The sequence below is a fragment of the Macaca fascicularis genome, chromosome 7 (assembly GCF_037993035.2).
Source record: "Macaca fascicularis isolate 582-1 chromosome 7, T2T-MFA8v1.1".
Lineage (NCBI taxonomy): Eukaryota > Metazoa > Chordata > Mammalia > Primates > Cercopithecidae > Macaca > Macaca fascicularis.
This window is the reverse complement of record NC_088381.1, coordinates 34518356-34540930: the sequence shown is the minus strand read 5'-3', so window position 1 is coordinate 34540930 and position 22575 is coordinate 34518356. Positions and strand designations below refer to the sequence as shown.

The window sequence follows — 22575 nt, the reverse complement described above, 5'->3', positions numbered from 1 at the left end:
GAAGATATTTTCATCAGCAATGTGAACTAATTAAAAATGGAAACATTATATTACTTCTCATAGTTTTTAAAGTTATCTTTTCTAAAATATTTAAAAAATTTTTTAAATTAAAAGGTAAAATAAAAATTAAAATTAATGAGTACCAAACTTTTAAATACAATTATTAAAATACGTTATTTATTCAGTTTTTTAAAATGTAAGTACTTCTTTTACAAATTTTTATAAGAATAAAACTATTAGCAATTCTAGAGTTTAATGTGTACCTAGTTGCCCATGTAAAAGGTCAAATTCACACGTTATGTCTAGATCTACATATATAAAAATGTAAGAATATTTTGTTGTTTAATAGTGCAAAATATTCCTCAGTCACCACACAGAACTATTGAGAAAACCATGTTAATTTGAGACTACCCTAGAAACTATCAACTAGAACACAAAGAGAACCAAGAAAATCTAGACACTCAGCATGGCACCTCTGGGAAACAGTTCTCCCACTTTGGAAGAATTGGGTGCATTCATGCTATCTGAGAGGAAGGACGTGATAAGTTCATTAATGTGTCTTTCTCTCACCTTCGTACTCGCACTGCTCAAATGGTGACACCCCATACTCTAATGATGCCAGCTGCCTGACACACTGATCTTCCCAGTATTCCCTGCAAAGGACGCTGTCTTTCTTTTTCTGAACACAGGGCCAGAGATGAGGAAGAGCACTTCCTTCGGGCCTGAACAGTGTTAGTTGTGACAGTGATTGTTTAGGGTTAGAGATGATGCACACATCTGAAACAGCTTGTGTCAGATTGCAAGTGACAGAGGGTCCCGTGTATTCCTTACTACATTTGCTTTTTGTGCATTTATGACTGCAGGGCCCTCTATAGCATGAGTACCAGGGCAGACGCACTTCCTACTCAGGTCTACTTGTACCTTCCCCTTCCAGTTCCTCTGAGCACACCAAGTGCCATATTTTTTTGTCTTTTGTTTTCATTTTCTGTGCTCCTTACTAGTGAGAGCAGCATGGGAAAGATTTACTCACATGTGTACCTTTTTTTTTTTTTTTTAGATACTGAAAAGGGAGGGTAAAGCACAGTTAAAACGCAGTAAATCTAATCTTGTGGGCATAGGTGTATTTGTAAAGTCAATTATGAAGACTTATTATGACAAACAAATTGCAAATTTCTTCAGCCATAAGCAGAATTTATGTTTTCTTTTTCATAACCCCAGGGTATCTAGCCAGTGCTAAGCACATTAAGAGTCCCTCAGTATCAAACACGTGAATATAGCAGTAATTCATATTTTAGAATATTTGATAACGTGTACTTGACACAAGGATATTGACACTTTGCATCTGTATAATTCAAGGGAAGAAATATAGACTTTTTATAATCCAAGTGTCACCTTGAACGTAAGGAGTATAAAAATCAACAACAAACTTTTCATGCCTCAGTAGAGTAGCACATACACGACCTCAAATTCTCTTTCTGTCATACTGCAGACATCGGGCCAAAGTGACTTGTTCACCTTCTGTTTTGATGTCGAAGACATCACATACTTTGAAAATGATTTCTGATTATTTTCCCCAAAGTCTTGCCATCCTTAAAAACAGTTTTTCAAGTGAATTCTAGCTCTCACCCACCTTTCCTGAAGTGGGTGGCTTTTTATAATTACCAAAAATGACTATTTCTTTATAACCAGAGAAATAAAAAGCCAGAAGTTTAATAACTGATATTACACAAATTCATTTTAGATCTCTGAATTATGTAGATTCCAAATATCACTGACCATAGAACATTAAATTATTGAAAGTATCTGGCCATATCTTTAAATCATGAAATCAAGTGAGTTTTGGAGTGATCCTAAGGTATACTAAAGATTTTGTTTGATTTGTGATATTACTTTTAGTTTATTTTCTCAAGCATTTGTTATGAAAAACACAAGTTAGAAAAACTCCATAATCTGGAGTGACCATCTAGATTTGTACATTTTTATACTAAAAAATGTCTTCAGATGTGTTTTTTTGTTCATTTGTTTGTTTGCAATTTTGAATTTTGCATTCCTCTACAAGGGCAGGTTTCTCTGGACAACATATTGTCTTTCCTATCTTGGCAGGTCCATAAAACTCCTTAAGAGCAGTACAGTACTCAGAAATGTGAAAATGGAAAATTCGAGCTATTTAAGTTATAGAACAGACTCTTTCCTTTCTTCAGAGCAGAAAAGTTTCAGTCATTTCAATTGGCAGGCAGATGTTGCCCTAGTGCTGCCTCCATATTCATTAGCCCATAATGAATCTATTAATTGAATATGTAAGTTTGGCTAATTAGATGTAAGACATTACTTCAGATTTAAAGGGTAATAATAAAAAATTTAAACTGCAACACCAGATCAAGCATTTAAGAGTTGATAAATGTGAACTGGAAAGTGCACAATTCCAATATAAATTAGCTAATTGCCTCTGTTAATTTAGGTGAAATACATTAGCAGAAAGGTCAATCCATTTGAGGCTGGATGTGTTTTTCAAATACTAAATTAAAAATAGCAAATCAAAGAGCACTACAAAGTGGGAAGGCACAGAATCCATTTGCCCAATCCAGAGGTTTAGAGTAGATTCAAGTAACCTCACATGGTTAACCTTCTGGGGGTTAAACAGTGGTTCTCAAACCAGGCTGTGCCTTACTAGACTTCAGAAAGTTAGTTTAAAATATCATTGCCTTGGGCCACATCTTAAATTAATTGAAATCTCTGGAGGTGGGACCAGGCATCCATATTGTAAAGCTCCCTAAATTACAATTGGAACCTGGTTTGAAAACCACTGGTCTGTTCCATGAAAGTCTGACCCCCTGACTAAACAGGAGTAGGTGGCAGCATCTCTCTATAGTAGGTGTGTATGCACTAGAAACATGACATAGTGTTATATGTAATACTCTCAAGTGGAAAAAAAATAAGCTGCCCTTGTTTTCACCTCTATTATCTCTTCTGGCTAGGTCTGTATCAAAGGGTATTATACTTGAGATCATATAACTTGAATTTGGGAAGTGGGAGGTAATCTCAGCTCCAAGTATTTGCTTTTGGAAATTCCAATTTTACAAACTGCTAATTTGGTAGATACCATCAGTTACCTTTACACTAAAAAATGTCAAATAAGTTCTTTGTTGGGCTATGCTCTGGAAAATGTTCTCTTTATCTTTTGTGTCACATGTTCCTCATAGCACCCAGAAGATTATAAATGCCCATGGGAGGCCCCTCCAAAAATATTTGTGTGTGGGTTGTGTGTGGGTTGTGAACGGGCTGTCCCCTTTTAGACATCCTCTTTCACTCCAATTCTGCACTGGATATTCTGATTTCTTTCCTGTCTCATAGGACCTGTGAATATTTTCACAGATTTGATTACTGTCATTCCACAGCCTCACTGTGAATTTGAGGGTAGGGTTGTGCCACAAAGTTTCTCTGTGTTCTTCATAGATTCTATTTCAGTGCTTGGCACATAATATATGCTCAATGAATGTTTGTTCAATTGAACTTAGTTGATTGACAAACAGAGAAAAAAAAATCCAGGTTCAGGAACTGCAGTCAGAAAGACACAGATGCTCTAAAAGTGGGATTATACAGCCCGAAGCAAGACCCCTCCTTGCCATTTGGTGGTAGATGTCCAAATTGGGTACCTACCCCAGCCCTAAATGCCTCACAGTTTTACTCTATACCTTTCACACAGCAAACTGTTTGGTTGAGATAAAAGAGGCTGCCATGCCTCCTCTGTTGTCAGGACATCTAAAGTGTTCCTCGTTATCTTTTCAGTGGCCCATTTCAGCATGTAAAAAGAGAGAGAGACAGTTCATTTAGCCTCATTTTCTAGTAATATACATACAGATCCTTGCCCCGAATAGTGCCAAAGTTCATGTGAGAATTCCTTATGTCCAAAGATCCTGTAAGTTGAGTGGCTGTATAAGCGCAGATGGACTTGGGGAGGAACCTTAGGAATGGGAGGGTCCCATGTTAAGTATTAGGTTGATGCAAAAGTAACTGTGGCTTTTGCCACTACTTTTAAATGGCAAAACTCGTAATTACTTTTGCACCAACCTAATAATAACAGGAGTTATTTGTAGAATTGAGGAATTTTAGAAGGGTAAAAACATAAAGGAAAGCTAAGAAATGTGAAATAAAGAAAAACAGCAGACAACTTAGTTACATGCCAAGTACTTATCTGGGCGAAAAGAGAAATAAATTCTGGAATCTGCCTATTAATAATTCTTCCTCACTCACATGATAAAAACAGTAGCTTCCAATCTGAGACACACTAATGCAACTTCCTCTGTGACAGAGTTCTCTGAATGCTATGTGAGTGGGACCATAGTGTTCTCAGTATTGCACTTTCTATGGTAAATTTGGCTAAGAAACACTTCTGTTCTTTTCCTATAAGTCAAAATAAAGTCCTTCTCCTAAACTAAAATCTAAAATTTGTCTGACTCTAGGAGATTATTTTTTCTCAAGGCAAATTCAAATTAAATGATAACATCTCTTAAAGATTTCTCACCAGTATCAGATAAAAATACATTGAATCCAAGCTATTATGTTTGAATGGACAATACTCAGTTGCACATACACACCATCGGCTGTAGGGGGCGCCAATGCATTTCCCTCAGGCCCTTCAGAAAAGGTTGTGTAGCTGGAATTTTAATTTCTTTCTGTGTCTGTTAAGTGTGATTATTGATGAAGTACTGAGCTCATCCCAGTACCCAAATTGAAGCTTCTCGAACATATACGAAATGGAACTGGGCTTTACAACAAAGGCACATCTAGTTCCCAAATTTAAAATAGTCTCCTGGGGTCCCTGAAAAGTAGAGGATATATTTAAAAAGAAAAGAACTGTGTTTTGTATCAAGACATAGTTTTTTGAGTCATAATAAATTAGGACTCTACTCCCTGCAACTCCAAATACCTCTTCTCATTGAATATAGTGACCAGAGGCCACATCAAGAAATGAGGAACTTAATATCTAGAGAATTTTTATGGTTAATAAATACCACAGCCTCAGCCTCTTTTCTTCTGGATGTTAGAAGGAATAGGATAATTAAATGAGAGTTTAGATCTCACATAAAAAGTTAATATACAAGTTAAATAAAAATATAAGTAGATTTATTTTATAGAAGTTTTCATAATGGGTCCCAAATACTTCATTAAGCATTTCTGGATAAAAATATGTAAAGCTCTTTATAAGCTTTTGTTAATAAATTAAATACCATTTCTCTATAAATATACCTTGCATTAAGCTTTCCTGTTAGAGTTTTCAGGAAACATTTCAAATAAAGTGGCCAGGCATATCCCATTTGAGATGAATGAGATCATTAGGAAACACTTATACCTGAAATAAGCACTGAGATCATTCTGCATACAACCTAAGGGCCCTAATTTTTTAAATATTTCAAACAATGTGCCTCTTTCAAATCATTACATGTAGAGACATTTAAGGAACTGATTCAATTAGCCCAGAAGAGGGGAATGCTATAATGTGTGATTTATTTTTGAAGATAAATTAAAACGCAAGTGTATCTGTTAGGAAAGGTAGGTTGTCGTCATGGTTAGTAATGGGAACAGGAAAGCAATTAAGCAGGGCCACCTGAGGCTGAAAAAGCCCCTAAACACAGAAGCTCGATGTTCAAGCTGGACATTCGGTTGTCAAAATCAAAACTGTATCTTCTTTGAGAGGGATCTTTGAGCTACATTTAGTTCCCTTCATTGATTTCTAAAGCGCAGTTCTCAACTTACATACTTTCCTCCCCTTAACCGCAGCTAACAAGAAGCCTAAATTGTTATGGTTTCATAACTTAAAGCCAAACTTCACATAAAGCTGATGCCTTAAAATTACAACTTTGCATTCTATTATTTAGGTGAGGAAATATGAGGCAAGAATTTATTTTTCTCTTCTGCAACTCCAGGATATTGGCTCCACCAGGCCTAATAAATTGTTTTCATAAGGAAATAAATAGAGCATGCTGCAGCTTAGGTTCCCTTATGCAAGGGGTTTCAAACAAGATGTATGCTAAGCAATAAATAATTACAGATGGGGGGGGTGGGAGGAGAAACACTGTAAGGGTGGGGAAAAAAACAGTTTCTTAGCCAAATTGGGGGAAGAAGACTGAAATTCAAATTGTTAGAAATCTGAAGGTAGTTGACTGTCATTTTAGAGATAGGGTCTCACTCTGTCACCCAGGCTGGAGTGCAGTGGTGTGATCATAGCTCACCATAACCTTGAACTCTTGCTTTAAGCGATCCTCCTCCTTCAGCCTCCTGAGTAACTAGGGCTATAGGAATGCACCACCATGCCTGGCTATTTTTTTTTTTTTTTGGTAGAGGCAGGGTCTTGGTATGTTGTCCAGGCTGGTCTTGAACTCCCGGCCTCAAGCAATCTTACCACCTTGACCTAATTACAGGTGTAAACCACCGCATCTGGCCAGAGATGTCTTCCTAACTATTGTGAAATCTGTAGAGAATATGAGAAAATGCTAAAACAAGATGATAAAGAGAAGAGGAAATAAGAATGCGAGAAGAGGTGTTAAGGCAGCCTTGAAAGTAATAGCCACGTAAATCTTACAAACTGAAACCAAGAAGATGAACACCAAAGAAGCATTTCTAATTCACTGTTCTTTTCTGCTAAATCTTGTCCCCACCTTGATTTAAAAAGCTTGAACAACGACCGGGCATGGTGGCTCATGCCTGTAATCCCAGCACTTTGGGAGTCCGAGGAGGTCGGATCACTTGAGGTCAAGAGTTCGAGACCAGTCTGGCCAACACGGTGAAACTCCATCTGTACTAAAAATACAAAAATTAGCTGGGCATGGTGGCGGGTCCCTGTAATCCCAGCTACTTAGGAGGCGGAAGCAGGAGTATCGCTTAAACCCAGGAGGCAGAGGTGGCAGTGAGCCGAGATCACGCCATTGCACTCCAGCCTGGATGACAGTGTGAGACTCTATCTCAAAACAACAACAACAACAACAACAACAACAAAACACATACAAACAGATGGGGAAAAGCAAAACAAAATTTAAGATCAAGAGGAGAAAATGTTCCTTAATCAGTGAAGGAAGTTACTTTCACTTATGGTGGAAGTTGTAAAAAGTGCTCTGTCTTTTGCTCACATCAACCAACAAAAATTCTTATTAAATAGTTATTATGTGTTCTACACTGTTTTAGGAACTGAGGAAGGCACAAGGGAAACAGGCTGGAGTGCAAGATCTCCACTCACTGCAACCTCTGCCTCCTGGGTTCAAGCGATTCTCCTGCCTCAGCCTCCTGAGTAGTTGGAATTACAGGCACCAGCCACCAGGCCCAGCTAATTTTTGTATTTTTAGTAGACATGGGGTTTCACCATGTTGGTTAGGCTGGTCTCGAACTCCTGACCTCAAGTGATCCACCCGCCTCAGCCTCTCAAAGTGCTAGGATTACAGGTGTGGGCCACTGTGCCCAGTCTCTATACCTTTTCTATAGTGTTCTTTTTGCTCTTGTTGAAGCCTCCCTTCTCCCTTAAGACCCAGCCAAAGGTCAACTTTCCCAGGGAGTAGGAGTCCTCCCTGGCGGAGCACCCAGCTCATGTTGTTATGGCTCTTTTTCATGTTTTCCCCACAGCCTCTCATAACTAGTGATACGTTTTTCCACAGGTATCACTGTTCCCCCTTGCTGGGACCTTCTCTTTCTCCCCAGTGAACTCTAATATTTTACTTTTTTAATTTCTCAATTGCATCTCTAACCTTCTAAGGCTTTGATAAAAGTATAGCTTATGAGCATATACTGTTATTAAGTCATAATTTTTGGCCATAGAAATTCCCTGAGATCCCTCAACCGCCCAAGCTAAGGTCTGTAGTTTCTCCGTGAAAACAATTCAGCCAGGTCACTTTGGGTTCTGAGAGGCTGGAACTTATTTCTATAAACCTAATACTAAAATGAAATATTTTTGTCTGTTTTCACTATTGCTTAGCATCCGAGCGCTGAGCATTATTAGGCAGTTTTAGTTACTGAAAGTATCTAAGGAAAGATGTTTTCTGGCTGATGCTTAATGTTTTCTCAACACCCAAGAAATGGGACTCCAGCGGCTCTGAAAATGGCATTTTAGACGAGAATCAGGCCGGGCGCAGTGGCTCATGCCTATAATCCCAGCACTTTGGGAGGCTGACGTGGTAGGGTCACTTGAGCCCAGGAGTTCAAGATTACAGTGAGCTATGATGGCGCCACTGCATTCCAGCCTAAGTGAAGGAGTGAGACCCTGTCTCTTCAAACAAAACAGAAAGATGAGAATCAAAGTGTTGCTTAGTAGTGTAGAAAAGGCGTTTATCAACACTGTAGGCCCCTATCAAGCTTACATTTGGAGTGAGGAGTAAGGAAGGGAAGGGACTTACGCAGGTCTTTCCATGGCGGCCCTGATTTAGTCCATGGAGTTCAAAGCCCATTCTGAGGCAGGGTCGCTAGGCTCTTGGTTTACACCTGCAGGCTGACCCACAGACTAGGGGGCAGCTTGTTGGACTTCGGAAACACTTAAACTAGGGGGGAGATGGAAGTTCAACCCTAAAGGGACAGTAAAATGAGCCCAGGGTCTGGCGGGACGATAGCTCTTAGCGTGTAAGGAACAACAGAAAAACAAAATAGCGTTTCTGTAGGTGTGCTAGGGTGAGGAGGGGAAACAGCCGGAAGAGGGATCCGAGAAGAACGAAAGGAGCCCACGAAGTATGCAACTCCTCCAAAAAGCCGGGGATGACCAAGGCCCACATCCTCCCGCCACAGCGCAGGCGGCCCGGGCGGTCCCGGCCGGCAGAGGGCAGCAACTGGGCGGGCGACGCCTGGCAAGGGCGGCCCCGCGCTGACCCGCTCGCGGGGATCTTCATTCTGAGCGCGGGGCGAGGGAGACTCGCACCCACCGCCACCTCTCCCCAACCCTCTGGCCACCACGCACCCCGGCCCGGCTGAGGGGAGTCGGGAAGAAGGGAAAGAGGGCGTCGCTGCCGAGAGCTCGGCGCCCCTGCCCGGAGGAGGAGAACGGAGGGCGCCCCCCGGGTCTCCGAAAAGAAGGGGGACGGGGTTCGGTGGGCTCTGCGACGGCGATGGGAGGGACCGTGGGCGGCCTGGGAGCCGCCCTCCGCAGTCTGAACTTTCCCGGCCGCTCTCCGCTCCGAGGCAGCACCCGACCACTCCGGTTCCCGCCAGCCAGTGCCAGCTCCGCTTCCGGGGGCCACGACCCCCTCCCGACTTCGGCCGCGGTGCGCCTCACGCCGACTCTGGCCCGGGGAGCGGGAGACCGAGTCCGGTTGGCCGAGGCCCGCGGGCCGCGGCTCAACTTCACGCTCCCGCCGTCGAGGACTGTGGAGGCAGCGTGGGCGTGGGCTGGTCCCCGTGGCCGGGGGGCGGGGGAGCCGGGCGGACTTGACCGTGGGCGCCAAGCGTCCCCGGCCGCGCGGCGCGGGCTTTATGTAAATGGAGGCTGCGCCGGGCGTCCTAGGTAGGATGGACCAGCCCCCCGCGCCTCGGCCCTCACGTCCAATAAGAAGAGCCCCAGCTTGACACCTGCCTATATACAGGCGAGCGCGCCCCCGGGCCGCGGACCGCACACAGCCCGCACTGCCCCACGCCGCGGGCTAGGGACACCCGGCCCGCCACCATGACTTCCAGCAAGATAGAGATGCCCGGCGAGGTGAAGGCCGACCCGGCCGCCCTCATGGCGTCCCTGCACCTCCTGCCGTCGCCCACGCCCAACCTCGAAATCAAGTACACCAAGGTAAGCGGCCGCCGAGCGCCCGTCGTCCACGGAGACTTTCTAGAACCTTCTTTCCTCTCCCCGATCTCTTCAGCGGATGAGGGCGGCGTGACGGGGACGGGGGGGCCGGGGTCGCCGGGGCCAGCCTGTCATCCCTGCTCAGCAGAGGGACCCCCTGCCTGTCTTCGGGACTTGGGCGTTTGAAGCCCCTCCGCGGCCTTAGGACGCCTTGGGGACTTGCCCCAACCTGAAACGCAGCGTTAAGCGGCCGCCGTCAAAGGCTCCTGCCCCAGACTCGATCTGAGGTTGGTTTCTGTCCGATTCTCCAGGTCCCGACTGCCGCGGGGAAGCGGTCGGAACCGCTTCGTGTCCTCAGATGGAGGCCAGGGTTCCCCGTCCGCTTGGCCACGCAGCCTGGCAGTCGCTTCTGTGTCCCTTCGGGGCCGCTCGGCTGCTGGTCCCAATCATGTCCTCCGCAGCCCGGAGGGTGCTGAGGGGCTTTTCCCATAAGAAATTGTCAAGACACCAGCGCTCTGGCCGGTTTGACAAATTTCATGGAAACCTGACTGATAAGTACAGTAGATCCAACGTCAGCGTTTCATGTGAATTTTGTAGGCAGTGGCAGTTTTCCTGGGAAACTTAAAAAGTTTTAAAATTTGTTAGCACGTTCGGTTTTAAACTGAAGAACTTATTTTTTTTTTTTATATAACGAACTTTGACATCTTGGGTTTGCTAAGCAGGATTTTTCTTGTTGCATCGCATAAAAAAGAATATGCGTCTGCTACCTAACATAAAATGAATTTACTTTTCACAAATTCGACATAGAAAAAAATGACCGATTACAAACATGGGTGTATTGTAATGCTACAACATTTTGAGGGAGGTGGTGAGAGAAAGATGGGATTCAAAACCACGTTTCTTGGAGTTCATTTTGTAGTTCTCTGGTTTGATTTTCTAGTCCTTTCGGTACATTTCTACACCCAACTTCTCCCAATTAACTCAAACGCGTAGACGCACATGCATATGGTTAAAGGTTGATTAAAGATGTATTCCATCATGCTTTTTTACAAGATAAATTTTGTAGAGAAGTAAATTGTTTGCATCTGGTTTAATGGTTGAACGAGATATACAAGAAACAACATCAGAATATTGAGATTTTACTTGCATTGAGTTTTAGCTTACAAATCAGGGCGATTTGTGTTTTCAATGTCGATTTAGATGGATTTAAGGTACCTGCTAGCTTTTTTAGATGGTGTGACAAATTTTTCAAAGCCGTTTTAATGAGAGGTCATTAATGGTTATAGCCTTTTAGGCATTGTTTGCATAACAATAGTGCCAATGTGTGGCACTTCTCTGGGTTTAGGAACGAGCAGGGAAAGCATGCAGCTTAAAAGTTTTGTTTTATGAGGGTCTCTAACCTCTTCAGGCTCTTTTTAAAGGTTAAAATGGAAGGTCTACACTTAAGAAAAGACCTAACCCTCAGATTCGGGAAGGTTTGATTTTAGTCTTATTTTTGATGGGATTTTCCTAACAGCCTCTGAAAGAACTTTTAGGTATGCAATAGGTACGTTTTTCAGAATTTAATTTGGAAGCTCTTCCAGTTCTCTTATTCCCTAACTACCCCCTCTCTCTTTTCTCTCTTGTTCTCCCCCAGTAGGAAAGACAACTGATTTATAGCTAATTGGAGCCTTTAATGTGGAGTCTTTTAGCTCGGGGAACTTTTATCCAGTATCCACTTTCCCACTTAATACAAAGAAAAACAATCAGAAATGAAATAATGGATTGTAACTCGATTCTTTAATTTGTGGGGAGGAGGTACCTTATTTTTGTCTTGACAAACAACCCTCATAAACACTGAGTAACACTCATCTAAAGGCGAGCTCTTTCCACAAAAACTTGTAAAATCAGGTATCTGTGAACATTCCCAGCAGTTTTCCTCCTCAGCTCTTTAGTGAGACTTCTAAATTTTCTAAGACAAGCGTGGTGGACAAGCAGTATTTTTTAAAAAACATGAAGAGCAGAAGCTGCTCTTTTGGTAGCCCAGGGTAATGATTTTTTTGCTTAAAGGAAAAATAAGATTAATAGTGAGTTTTTAAAGAACGTGACCAGAAGCTAGGGAAATTATATTAGCAATTTCAAACAGAAGAATGAACATGGTAGAATTGACAGTCCTTTAGGATAGTGATACCCTGTTCATTAGGGAATTTTAAAAGGGTAATGGCTACAAAAGTATTATGCTTTAGGGCCTGTTAAATATCACATTTGAAACAAACACAATATTTGCGTCAGAAAATGATACTGTAATACAATGTTATTAATTATTTTTTGTCTTGTTAAACATACATCTTTAGTGAAGGATATGACTTTCTGTATGATTTTTCATTGTGGTACTGGGACCCACATAAAGTCACTACTTACAAATAAATGACCGGACTATGAGAATTTCAAGTAATGTGCGCTTAGAAAGCTTTGTGCTTGTGATGTTGTATTTTTTCTGTATTTTTGCTCCAATTTCCTCCTTCTTCTAGAAGTGTTTTACATTTTTTAATAAAGGGAATGGGGGAGATGACCAGAATTAAAAGTCAACTGCCTTTGCCTGCCAGAGGTCCAGTGGAAATGCTCCAGAATTAAAGTTCATTTCCTAAGGATGTTGCAAGGGCTAAACTCATGGTGTTGTATGGACTTTTAGGCAGTTACGTTCCATTTTTAAAAGTACGCTTACCACTCTGAAATTCCAGTATCCATATTAGACCAATGATCAATGGCAATACCATTTTTGGAACATGTCTGTTTCTGTTTCCCTAATACAGAAAGCTGGACCCCAAGTTTTAAAAGTGATCCCTTATTAAGGAATGTGCTTTTTAAAAGAGATAGTGTTAGTCAAGGAGGAGTGAAAACTGACATGAAGTATTGAGGGGACCAATTTGGTACCAAGAGAATGTGCTCTCCTTTGCTTGTGTCCTAAGAAGACTGCATTCTGATTGCCTTGAGCGATGTGTTTATGAATTAAAAATTTTTTTAGTTGTCTATTTTATTAGTCTGACTTTTATAATTTTGTATAGCTGATACAGGAATACGCACATTACAAAATCAAGGCTCAGCACTTTACTGACAGCCCCTGTCTGCAGGGGATACCTGTTAACATATTCCCAGGTCTTTGGAAGCTTGCCCTCTGTATTCCACTTCCACCTTCTTTCTTGGCTCTATCTTCTCTTCTGGCTCTACCGGTCTCTCCTTTCCTTCCTCCCTCCCCCAGATCATTGTGCTGCATTTCTGTTGGTCACTTTTCCAATGAGAGTTTATGCCCATAACTAACAGTAGCAAAGAGTTATTTATTTTTCCTGCATCTGATATTAAACGGAGCTAAAACAGAGGGAGGAGGGGGATATTTATCAGATACTGACCTGCTAAAATAGAAGAGGCAAAAAGGCAATCAACTTAAAACTCAGAGCTAATGTGCATCGTGAGTCTAGTGTTTGTCCTTTTATTTATTCATTTAAACTTCTGTTTTCTGGGGTCGATTTCAATTAAATTCAAAAGGCATTTGAGTGGCCATGTTCCTAACAAGGGTGCTTTTCACTATGTTAGACTAGAAACATCTGCCTTCTAGGAGATTAGGGTCTTATTAGAAAGATTGTGTGCCAAAAATTGGTTGTTAGTATAGCAGTAGTTCAGTTGATCAATGTAATAATAATTATAATGATAATACTTATGCCACTTACATTTTTATAGGGCCTAATGGTTTGCCTAGCACTTTCATATATATCTTGTTTGATCCTTGCAAAACCTTTTGAAGGAGAGAGAGTAGAAATAAATATAATAATTCATAAGGAAGACATTGGCCTTGACTTTAAAAAAATTGATAGTTTTCCTCACCATACACTTTTTCTAGTGGTCTGTGGCACATTGTTTTTTGATCTTGTTTTATTCTTTTTTTTTTTTTTTTAAGGGAAGGAGTTTAAATCTTTATTTTTTTGTGTTGCTTCTCTCGCAACCATGGAGAGAATATGAACCAGTCTACCCCTCTTAAGAAGAAACTGCCTTTTGTGACTTTTGATTCTAATACTTTAAATGACTATTTTTTGTTTTTCTATGAGATTTTTTTTTTTTTAATCTGGGGCAAGATTTTGCCTATGCCAGGAATAATTTCTTAAAAGATAGGTGTGGATCTAGATCCTTCCAAACCTTTACTCAAGATTGTCTGTTTTGGTCATAAATTGTCAGTCAAACTACATGTTAATAGAGGACTTCAGGTATTTTAAAAAATACTTTTTCATAACTATACAGCTTTTTGATGTTTGTATCATCTCCATTTACAGGGAAGCTGAACAACTTCATCACAGGACTTGAATTAGGTAATTCTCCTGGGGGTCCTACCCTGATCCCTTCTACTACATGGGCTTATGTTACCATGTGGAATTATCATTTGCTGAGGGACTCCTCGTTCTTTATTTCTATAAAATGATGAATGATAGTTTTTCTGTTTCAGAGTAGGGGATTCTCTGAGGAGACTGTTTTGTGAGATCTGACTTCCTCATAGCCAGGCTTAAGAAAGGTAAATCATGCATAGTTAATTCTCTGTTGCATCGGTGAAGCACCATGATCTAACCAGGACCAAATCAGTAAATATCCCAAGTCCCATCACAGAGTTATCAGTTCTGAGTCTTAGACAATAAAATGCAAATACTGATTGGTATTTTTGTCTCTGTAGTTATCTTAGTGACAGTTTCAGGGGTCAGGAAACTGTGGACTGTCTGTCTGGTTTTATAAAGTTTTATTGTAACACAACTGCACTCATTCAGTTACATACTGTCTATGGCTGCTTTCTGACTAGAATGGCAGAGCAGAGCAACGGAAACCATGTAGCCCACATTTTAGAAGAAACTTGCATGCCCTTCCTTGATTTGGAAAAAGAGAGACTCTGAGTTAAAATAGGCCTTTGATCAAATCCTGATCAGAAAGATACTAATTAGCTATGTGGACAGTTAACATTTATTTGACACATAGTACCTGATATGGTGCCAGGTCCTAGGAATGCAACAGCACACACACCAAAAGATATGTGTGGCATCTTAAAGAGTTTCTTCACTGAGTTTCAATTTCTACATTTGTCATCATTGAAATAATAGTATCTACTTTATGGGGTTAAAAGGACTAAATGAAAAGTATGTTGAAGTAAGTGGCATATAATGATAGCCAATACTAATTCTATTGCATTTTTGCAAAGTGATGAATACACACACACACACGCGCGCACACACACACACTTGGTGATCTAAATTAATGGAAGCCAATGTTAAGGAAGATCAGGACTATATGATCAACTGGCCGGGTGCAGTGGCTCACACCTGTAATCCCAGCACTTTGGGAGGATCACCTGAAGTCGGGAGTTTGACACCAACCTGGCCAATCATGGTGAAACCCCATCTCTACTAATAAAACAAAATTAGCTGGGCGTGGTGGTACACGCCTGTAATCCCAGCTTCTTGGGAGGCTGAGGTAGGAGAATCACTTGAATCCGAGAGGCAGAGGTTGCAATGAGCCCAGATCACGCCCTTGCACTCCAGCCTGGGCGACAAGAGTGAAACTTTATCTCAACAAAAGAATTATATGATCAACAAAGTTTTATAAAACAGGCCATGTATTATTATTTTCATTACTTTTATTACATTATTTGCATTACTCATAAGAGTTCAATATTCAGGGTAACTATGGAATCCTCCTTATATAGTTACACTGCATTTTTACCAAATGGGATTCCTGGGAGGGTTTTCCACCAAGGTCTTGTCTTTACTAAAAAGTTACTAAAGCGATTTCTCAGACAGTAATTTAATAATAAAATTAGATATCTTGACGTTTGTGCCAAAATGTAGCATGAATATGCCTCAGTATGCTCGATTAGCTGAGCCTAAACTCCAGGTTGCAAATAGACATTTCTGATGTTTTAAGTAGTTTGGATAAAAATACTGACAAGATATTGGTACATAAATGGGGGGTGTATGCAGCATACGAGGACATTCTCAGAAGGTAGATACCTTTTGGCAGTGGGAAGGTATCTTACTTTATATAATTTAAAAGCGAAGAAACTTTTACTAGTCCTGACTAAGATAACACATGGAATTTTAAGAGCATTTCCCAGGAGCAGTCACCTTCCAGAAGGTAAAAGCACCAGGTAGTGGCTATTTTGAAAGCCCTCCTAGCATTTCCTTGATTTCTTTATTAGCTGTAACAGGTAATTTCAAAGCCATTCGTTTCCCCCCAAACACCAAATCTAATTCACATAGAGGTGATTGCTCTAATGTCGCCTGGGTTAATTTTTAATTGCCTTTAATTGTATCTTTGAGATCCATTTCATTTAACCTTTTAAATATATGAGATTATGCACATTGGGAATTACTTATCTTGGCATTTCTCTATTGTCTGCCTTTAAGATTGAGTCATGTTTAAATTGTTTTCCTTCAAAATCTTAGAGCTTATTTACAGCAGGTTTATTTACAAGTCTCTGTTGGATCACATGATTGAAAACACTTCCAGGCTTTCAAAATTCCAGTTGGAATAATAATTGGGTGATTTCACCACCTAGACTTCTGTTGGGCCTAAACAACACTTGCCTGGGGCTAAACGTGGGGATTAATTGACCTCTGTAGAATGTGGTTAAAAATTAGTATGTCCGTGTGTGAACATTCTAATTTTTATTATAGAAGAAAGCCTTCTTTTACTCCAGTTCAGCTCTGTTACCTCCAGAAGTAGTTATCTGCTCTATTTCCTTTCCTCATCACTGTCTGACGTTTGGAGAGCCAAAGTACTGTTTCTTTATCACTACAACTCTGGAATGAGAAAAGCTTTTGTTTAGGTCTAACTGGAAACACCTGTCTCTTATCTAGAAGAATTTAGCATATCATGAATCTGAAAACCCTTTCCAATCTTGATTATAAAAGGGAAAATTTTTCAAAATAATTAAAAAATAATGTTTTAATATATCTTATATTATTTTCATCCATCTATTCATTGGACTTCGAATCTCAAGTCCAGTGACTCTTAGGGGTTTTTTTTTGGGGGGGGGGATTATCATTTCTAGGGATTTCTTAAAGATTAAACAATCAGAAAGTGATACAGGTCGTGTGACTCTTCCACAAGAAGAATGGAATTACCTCCCAGTAAATGAATCTGGCAAAATAGTGTGAGTTTAGGAAACCCACTAATTATTTAGCAAACCCACAAGATATGCAAAAATAACCTATTTTCCCTTTTCCCCACCTCTCACTCCTAACACTCATATACCAGATCTCCAGGCCGAGATGTGTGTGATAGTGGCACGATTTCAGGTGGGAAGGAGAAGGGGAAGGCTTTGCCTGGGAAGATGAAATTATGAAATGCCTGTATGAATTTATGGAGAACAACTGAAAGTCTTATTTCTCTAGGTGTGAAAATTGGACTTGCTCACAGAATCCTTTTTGGGAGGAGATGAAGAATCAGTGTGAGACTATTTGGTTAAATTCCCCAACAAAACTGAAACTGGTGAATTCTGCCTCATCTGTGTTTTACAGTTTGATAATATAATTGTATTATTTAATTTTATTATAATTGTATGATTTTATTATAAAATTTAATTTTAATTTTTATTATCTCAGGGTCATTTTTATTTTTGGCTATAGCCAGAGCTACTCTTTTGCTTCCCTGAATTTATTTATGCATTTGTTTATTTAACATGTATTAAGGCCTTTTTTGTACATATTGTGAGTCACTCTCTGGCAGAGAAAGATATATAGGTGTGGGCCCTGCTCTGAAGAGGTGGTAGAGGATTCCCATTTGGGTGTGGAGCGGGGTCATGCACACAGTAACTATCGTTCATGATAGAAGATGCTAAATGCTTGAGATGAATGAGGATTCAGAAGATAAAGAGATGTTTCCAGCTCAGCAGAACAGCACACTATTGCCAGACATATTTGACAGAAAATGAATTGCTTTAATCATACAGAAAAGTAAAGCAGTAATATAACAAATGTGTGTACTTATACCTAGATTTGTTCTTAATGTTTTGCAATATTTGCTTCTAATTTTTTAAAAGGATTAAATTGAAACCCCCATTTCCTTCTCTTTCTCTTCGTTTGTTGCAGGCATTTATCTTTCCCATAGGTATATGTATCCATAAATAATACATGCTATTGTTTTGCTTGGTAACATTTTTATATAAATGTTTTGTATATATGTACCATATATATCCTTCTGTAATTTTATTAGCTTGCCAAGCATATGTTCAGTATTCATCCATGTTGTTTGATATACTTGTAATTAATTGATCGTAATTGTTGCAAAGTATTCCGTTATTTGAATATATCCTAATTTTTAGTTCATTCTAGTATTGACAGTTATGATACATCCAGCATTTTTTATTGCAGTAATGCTGCATTGAACATTCCTGAACATGTCTCCTCATATACCTGGTGAGAGAGCATCTAGGATGTATACTTAAAAGTGATATTGCTGGCTCATGGAGTATATGTATCTACAACTTAATTAGGGATTGCCAAATTTCTGTCCAACATGGTTATACTGGTTTCCACCACCAGTATATTCCCAGTATGTACACTTCCAGTATGTTCCACTGGCAGTGTATCAGAGTTCCCATTAGTCTACATTTTCACCTAACTTGAGATTCTCATACTTATTAAATTTTGCCAACCTGGTAAGTGTGAAATGGCATCTCATTGCTACTTTAATTTGCGTTTCCTTGATTTCTTGTGAGATTGAGCATCGTTTCATGTTGGCCATTTGGCTGTCCTCCTTTGGCTAATTTATCATTTGCTGATTTTTCTATGTTGTAAGTATTTACTGATTTGTTATCAGTTTTTATAAATGTATTTTATAAATTTTATCAGTTATTTACTATGCAAACATTTTCCTTCCTCTTGTAACTTTCCCTCCTTTCTTTTTCTTGTGTAATTGTCATACAGTTTTAAATGCAAATGAGGAAGGATTTTTCCTCTGGGGTCTTGTTTCAGAAATCAATTCTCACTCCAAATTGTTCAAGGCATTCTTTGTTATTTTTGCTTTTTACATTTCTATGTTTACCTCCTAAAATTGGTAATGCATGGGGACAATAATAAATATTAAAGACAAATGATGTAGCATTGGAAAGTCAAACAATATTGATGTTTAAATAATTTTTAAAAATTGTATTCCCTGAAGTCTTAGAATCACATTAGGAATTCTAGAATGTGTGGTCTTCTCTATAATGGGAAAATAGGAGAAACTGGTTCTACTTTGATGGATGGTTTTAATACGTATTAGTTTCCCTAAACTAAGAACAGTACCATATTCCGTAAACCGACCTCTAAGCGACCACTGTATAAAACTCTAGGATAACATGATTATTATAACCTATTCATGTCAATACTTAATTTCCCTACCTTTCTTAGATTATCTAGAACAGAATAAGTACTTAAATGTTAGCTATGGTTGTACTCTTGCTCATGTGCGTTCGCACGCTCTCTCTCTCACACATGTACACACACTCATTTTTGAAGGGTCAAGATAAATTGATGAATTCTTTGTGCTGCCTATAGATTTGGAGAAAACATAGATAGGTAGCAAATAAAAAGAATTTCTAAAGTAAAGACCTTTTTCTTGAATAACTCTTTTCGAGAATACTATACTTCATCTTGTTAGTGAAGAGGATTTAAATTATTCCTTAGCACCAGGTCAGAAAATAACTCTGCTTATTTTGTTAACATTTTAACTTATGTTATAAACCCAAAGCTGGTATATATATTTACCTTTGTGTTTGAATTTCATCAGTGATTTGGTTCATGCATGTGTATCTCTAATTTTAAAGAAGATATTGTGGAAGTGTGAAATTCTCCAACCTTAAAACTAAAACTACCCCTTTTGTGTATATAATTACATATAATACACGAGAATTTTGGCTACACACTTATTTTTTGATAATGAATGTATATTCTCTGAGCATTCATATTACTTATTTGCATTTCTCCTCAGTGATACAATTTTTGCATTGCATTATATTTTTCTGTGTAACTCCCTACTTCTAAACTGTACTAGATTATAAACTCTTATTTATTATGGTGTTTCTGAAGTACCTAGCTCAGTGTCTAACAATGTAGATGCTTCAAGAATGTTTTATTAACAAATACTTATTATATTTTAATAGCTACAGCTTTTATTAATACTACAATATTTAAAGTACTTTTCACATATGATTACACTAAATTTTTGGGGCAACACTATGATGTGAATATTATATTAATATCTTCATTTTATAAGTGAGAAAATCAAGCATGTTAAAGTTAGTTTTTTCAGTCTCAATAGCAATAGTGGGTGGCAATTCCAGGACTCAATACTCCTCCTTCTTTACTCATAACAATAAGGACAAGTATAAGAACCACTATAAAGACAATACAATTTGGACTATTAGCCTAAAGCCTTGCTGAGTGTTTTTATGGGAAACCCCAAGCCCAGTTCTTCAACTACAAATCCCATATTTCATTCAGATCCTAAGTCTAATTCCACTCAGTATTGTTTGTAGCTATCATAAGCAACAATTCCAACCAGACAAAAAATGGGAGTATACATTCAAAAAAAAAAGGGAGAGAATTGATACAATTTGACACTTCAGGTATAGGTCACCTGGGAATATGTGATTATTTAGGTTATGATAAAGAACTGTGGTTTTCGATTCTCACTGGTTGGGTAGTCACACACTGCCCTTAATAACACCTGTTTATTTGGTCTGTTTTGTTTGCATTCAAAAAGTGTTTTCCTTTTTTTATGGCTGTTAAGATTTGACTTGGGAGTGAGGATGTGTGAGGCTATTGAGGATAATATATTTTACATTCTTTCTGATGCTTTCTGTGCCCCAATGGGCCATCATTTTGTGTAACTGGGCTATAATTTCTGTGAGAAAGATGCTTCCCAGAAAGAGTTGGGTGGATATGTTCCATCTTGTCTCGTGAGCAATCATCTTACCAAGGCTTAATTACTATCAGATCCCTCTATTACCTGTAATTTCACTAGGGAGGCATAATAGAGGAATTCATGCAGTACTCAAACTTTGAGTTTCAGCAACACAAAGATGTGGCATTTGGGGTGCACAATTAATGTTTCATTATAAATGATTCAAAAATCCTATCCAAAGAAACTGCTGAAAGGTTGTCTCCTTTAAGCCAGATCTTGCAGTCTTCAGATTTCTCCGACTTCACTTTTAGAGAGAACAGATCTGTTTTTTACTTCCCAAAGTTATGCCTTTTCTCTCCTTTTTTACTCCTCCCCTTTTGTGCTTCTCTTCTGCTTCCCTAGGTGTTTCTCTTAAGACAGGCACTTGATGACTCTTACTTCTCCTTCAGACTCATTTACCTGTTTTCATGAAATGGTTGGTTATGCCTGGGAACCTTTGTAGTTGGCTCTCCCAGCTGTTGGCCTAAATGGTCCTTTGGGAGACCAGAAGCAATGAACCTGGAATAACCACATTTGACTTCTGGGAGCCCTCTTGAGAATTTAGTAATTACTTAATGGATTGAATTGGCGACATACACTATTCCAGATAACAGCCTGGGTTGCATTAAATTAACCTTCACAAATGGGTATTTATTGGTGTACTCTTAAAAGACTACACGTGTTGGCTGTAATTGCTCTTCCATGTTTCTCCATGCTGATAGGTATTTGTACTGAGTGAAAAATTTCTGAGATTAAAGCCTGGGTGGTAGTTGTAGCCATTTAGTGATGTGTGTCATTGTGTTCAGCACATTGAGCATAAATCCTGTCTTGTAAACAGCAGGGAGACTAATGAGGTTTGCCCACATTCTGGTATCATTACCAGGAATTCCAACAGAGAAAAAGAGAAGGCTTAGAAAAGAAGTACACAAAACAGTGATTTTTGGAACTCTTGATGATCGGAATTAAGGATAAAGATTATTGCTCAACATTTAGTATAGGCATGTATACACAAATAGGAGTACATAAAGTACACTTAGCCAAAAAACAAACTAAACATTTTGCTTTTCCTGAACACTTGCAAAGTCACTAACTTATTGCTACGGAGATGAGGGCCTTGTTTATAAGTGTCTGTAATTCTGAGTGGTGCAAAGGGGACAAGTACTGAAATAATGCAGCTGTTAAAATGACGGCATGCTTTTTGCTTTTTTGGAACACCTCATAATTTCAGTGAACTAAAATTTCACACCAATTTTAGTTTTACAATTTTTGGAGTATTTCTCCTGTCATTTTCAGTGATAGGCACACATGACTTCAGAACACAACAAATCTCTTACAAGAAGCATTTTAAATGTAGCATTTTAGGTTTATTTCAAATTTCATTATTACTGTTAAGTAATGTGTGTTTTATAATGTCACACCAAGGAATCCAATTATTGTTTAACGCCTAGACTAATTCTTTTCTTCAACTTAAATTTTTATGAGAGCCGATATCATGGCTGCCTTGACACAGTGTGGTCCATACATCTTCGTGTTTGAATGAATGAGTAAATGAATACATACTAGACAATAAGTTGTCCGATTTCATTTCCAGAGTCATTAATAGTTAAAATGGCAGGACTAGAAAGTGAATTCCAAGGTAAAGAGTTTTGAAATAACTTTCTTTTATGTACTTCCTTTAAAGAAGGTAGACACACACAACTTTGGAAAACTCTTCTGCTTCATTCCCACACGTTTACCCTATCCTTTGAAATAGAAACCTTTCACAGTACCTTGCAGAGCAGTGAGCAAGGCAGTGGACAGGGCGTTAGAAGACCCGTGTTCTGACCCCAGCTCTGCCACTTATGTATGTTCATTTAACAGTTTCTTGGATATGCAGGCATTGAATAAATACTTAC

At 39.2% G+C, this 22575-nt stretch overlaps 1 protein-coding gene across 2 annotated transcripts in view; it reads left to right on the top strand.

The window, feature by feature from the left end:
• Positions 1-9572: 9572 nt before the first annotated feature.
• ALDH1A2 (aldehyde dehydrogenase 1 family member A2) overlaps positions 9573-22575 on the top strand; it is a 115772-nt gene continuing 102769 nt past the window's right edge. Inside the window, exon 1 of one of the 2 annotated variants that reach the window (XM_015452875.3) lies at positions 9573-9748. In XM_015452875.3, coding sequence (XP_015308361.1) covers positions 9632-9748 — 117 coding nt within the window. In that variant the 5' untranslated portion in view covers positions 9573-9631. Of the gene's footprint in view, positions 10033-22575 lie in introns of both variants that reach the window. The other variant, XM_073995889.1, reaches the window with a different exon arrangement.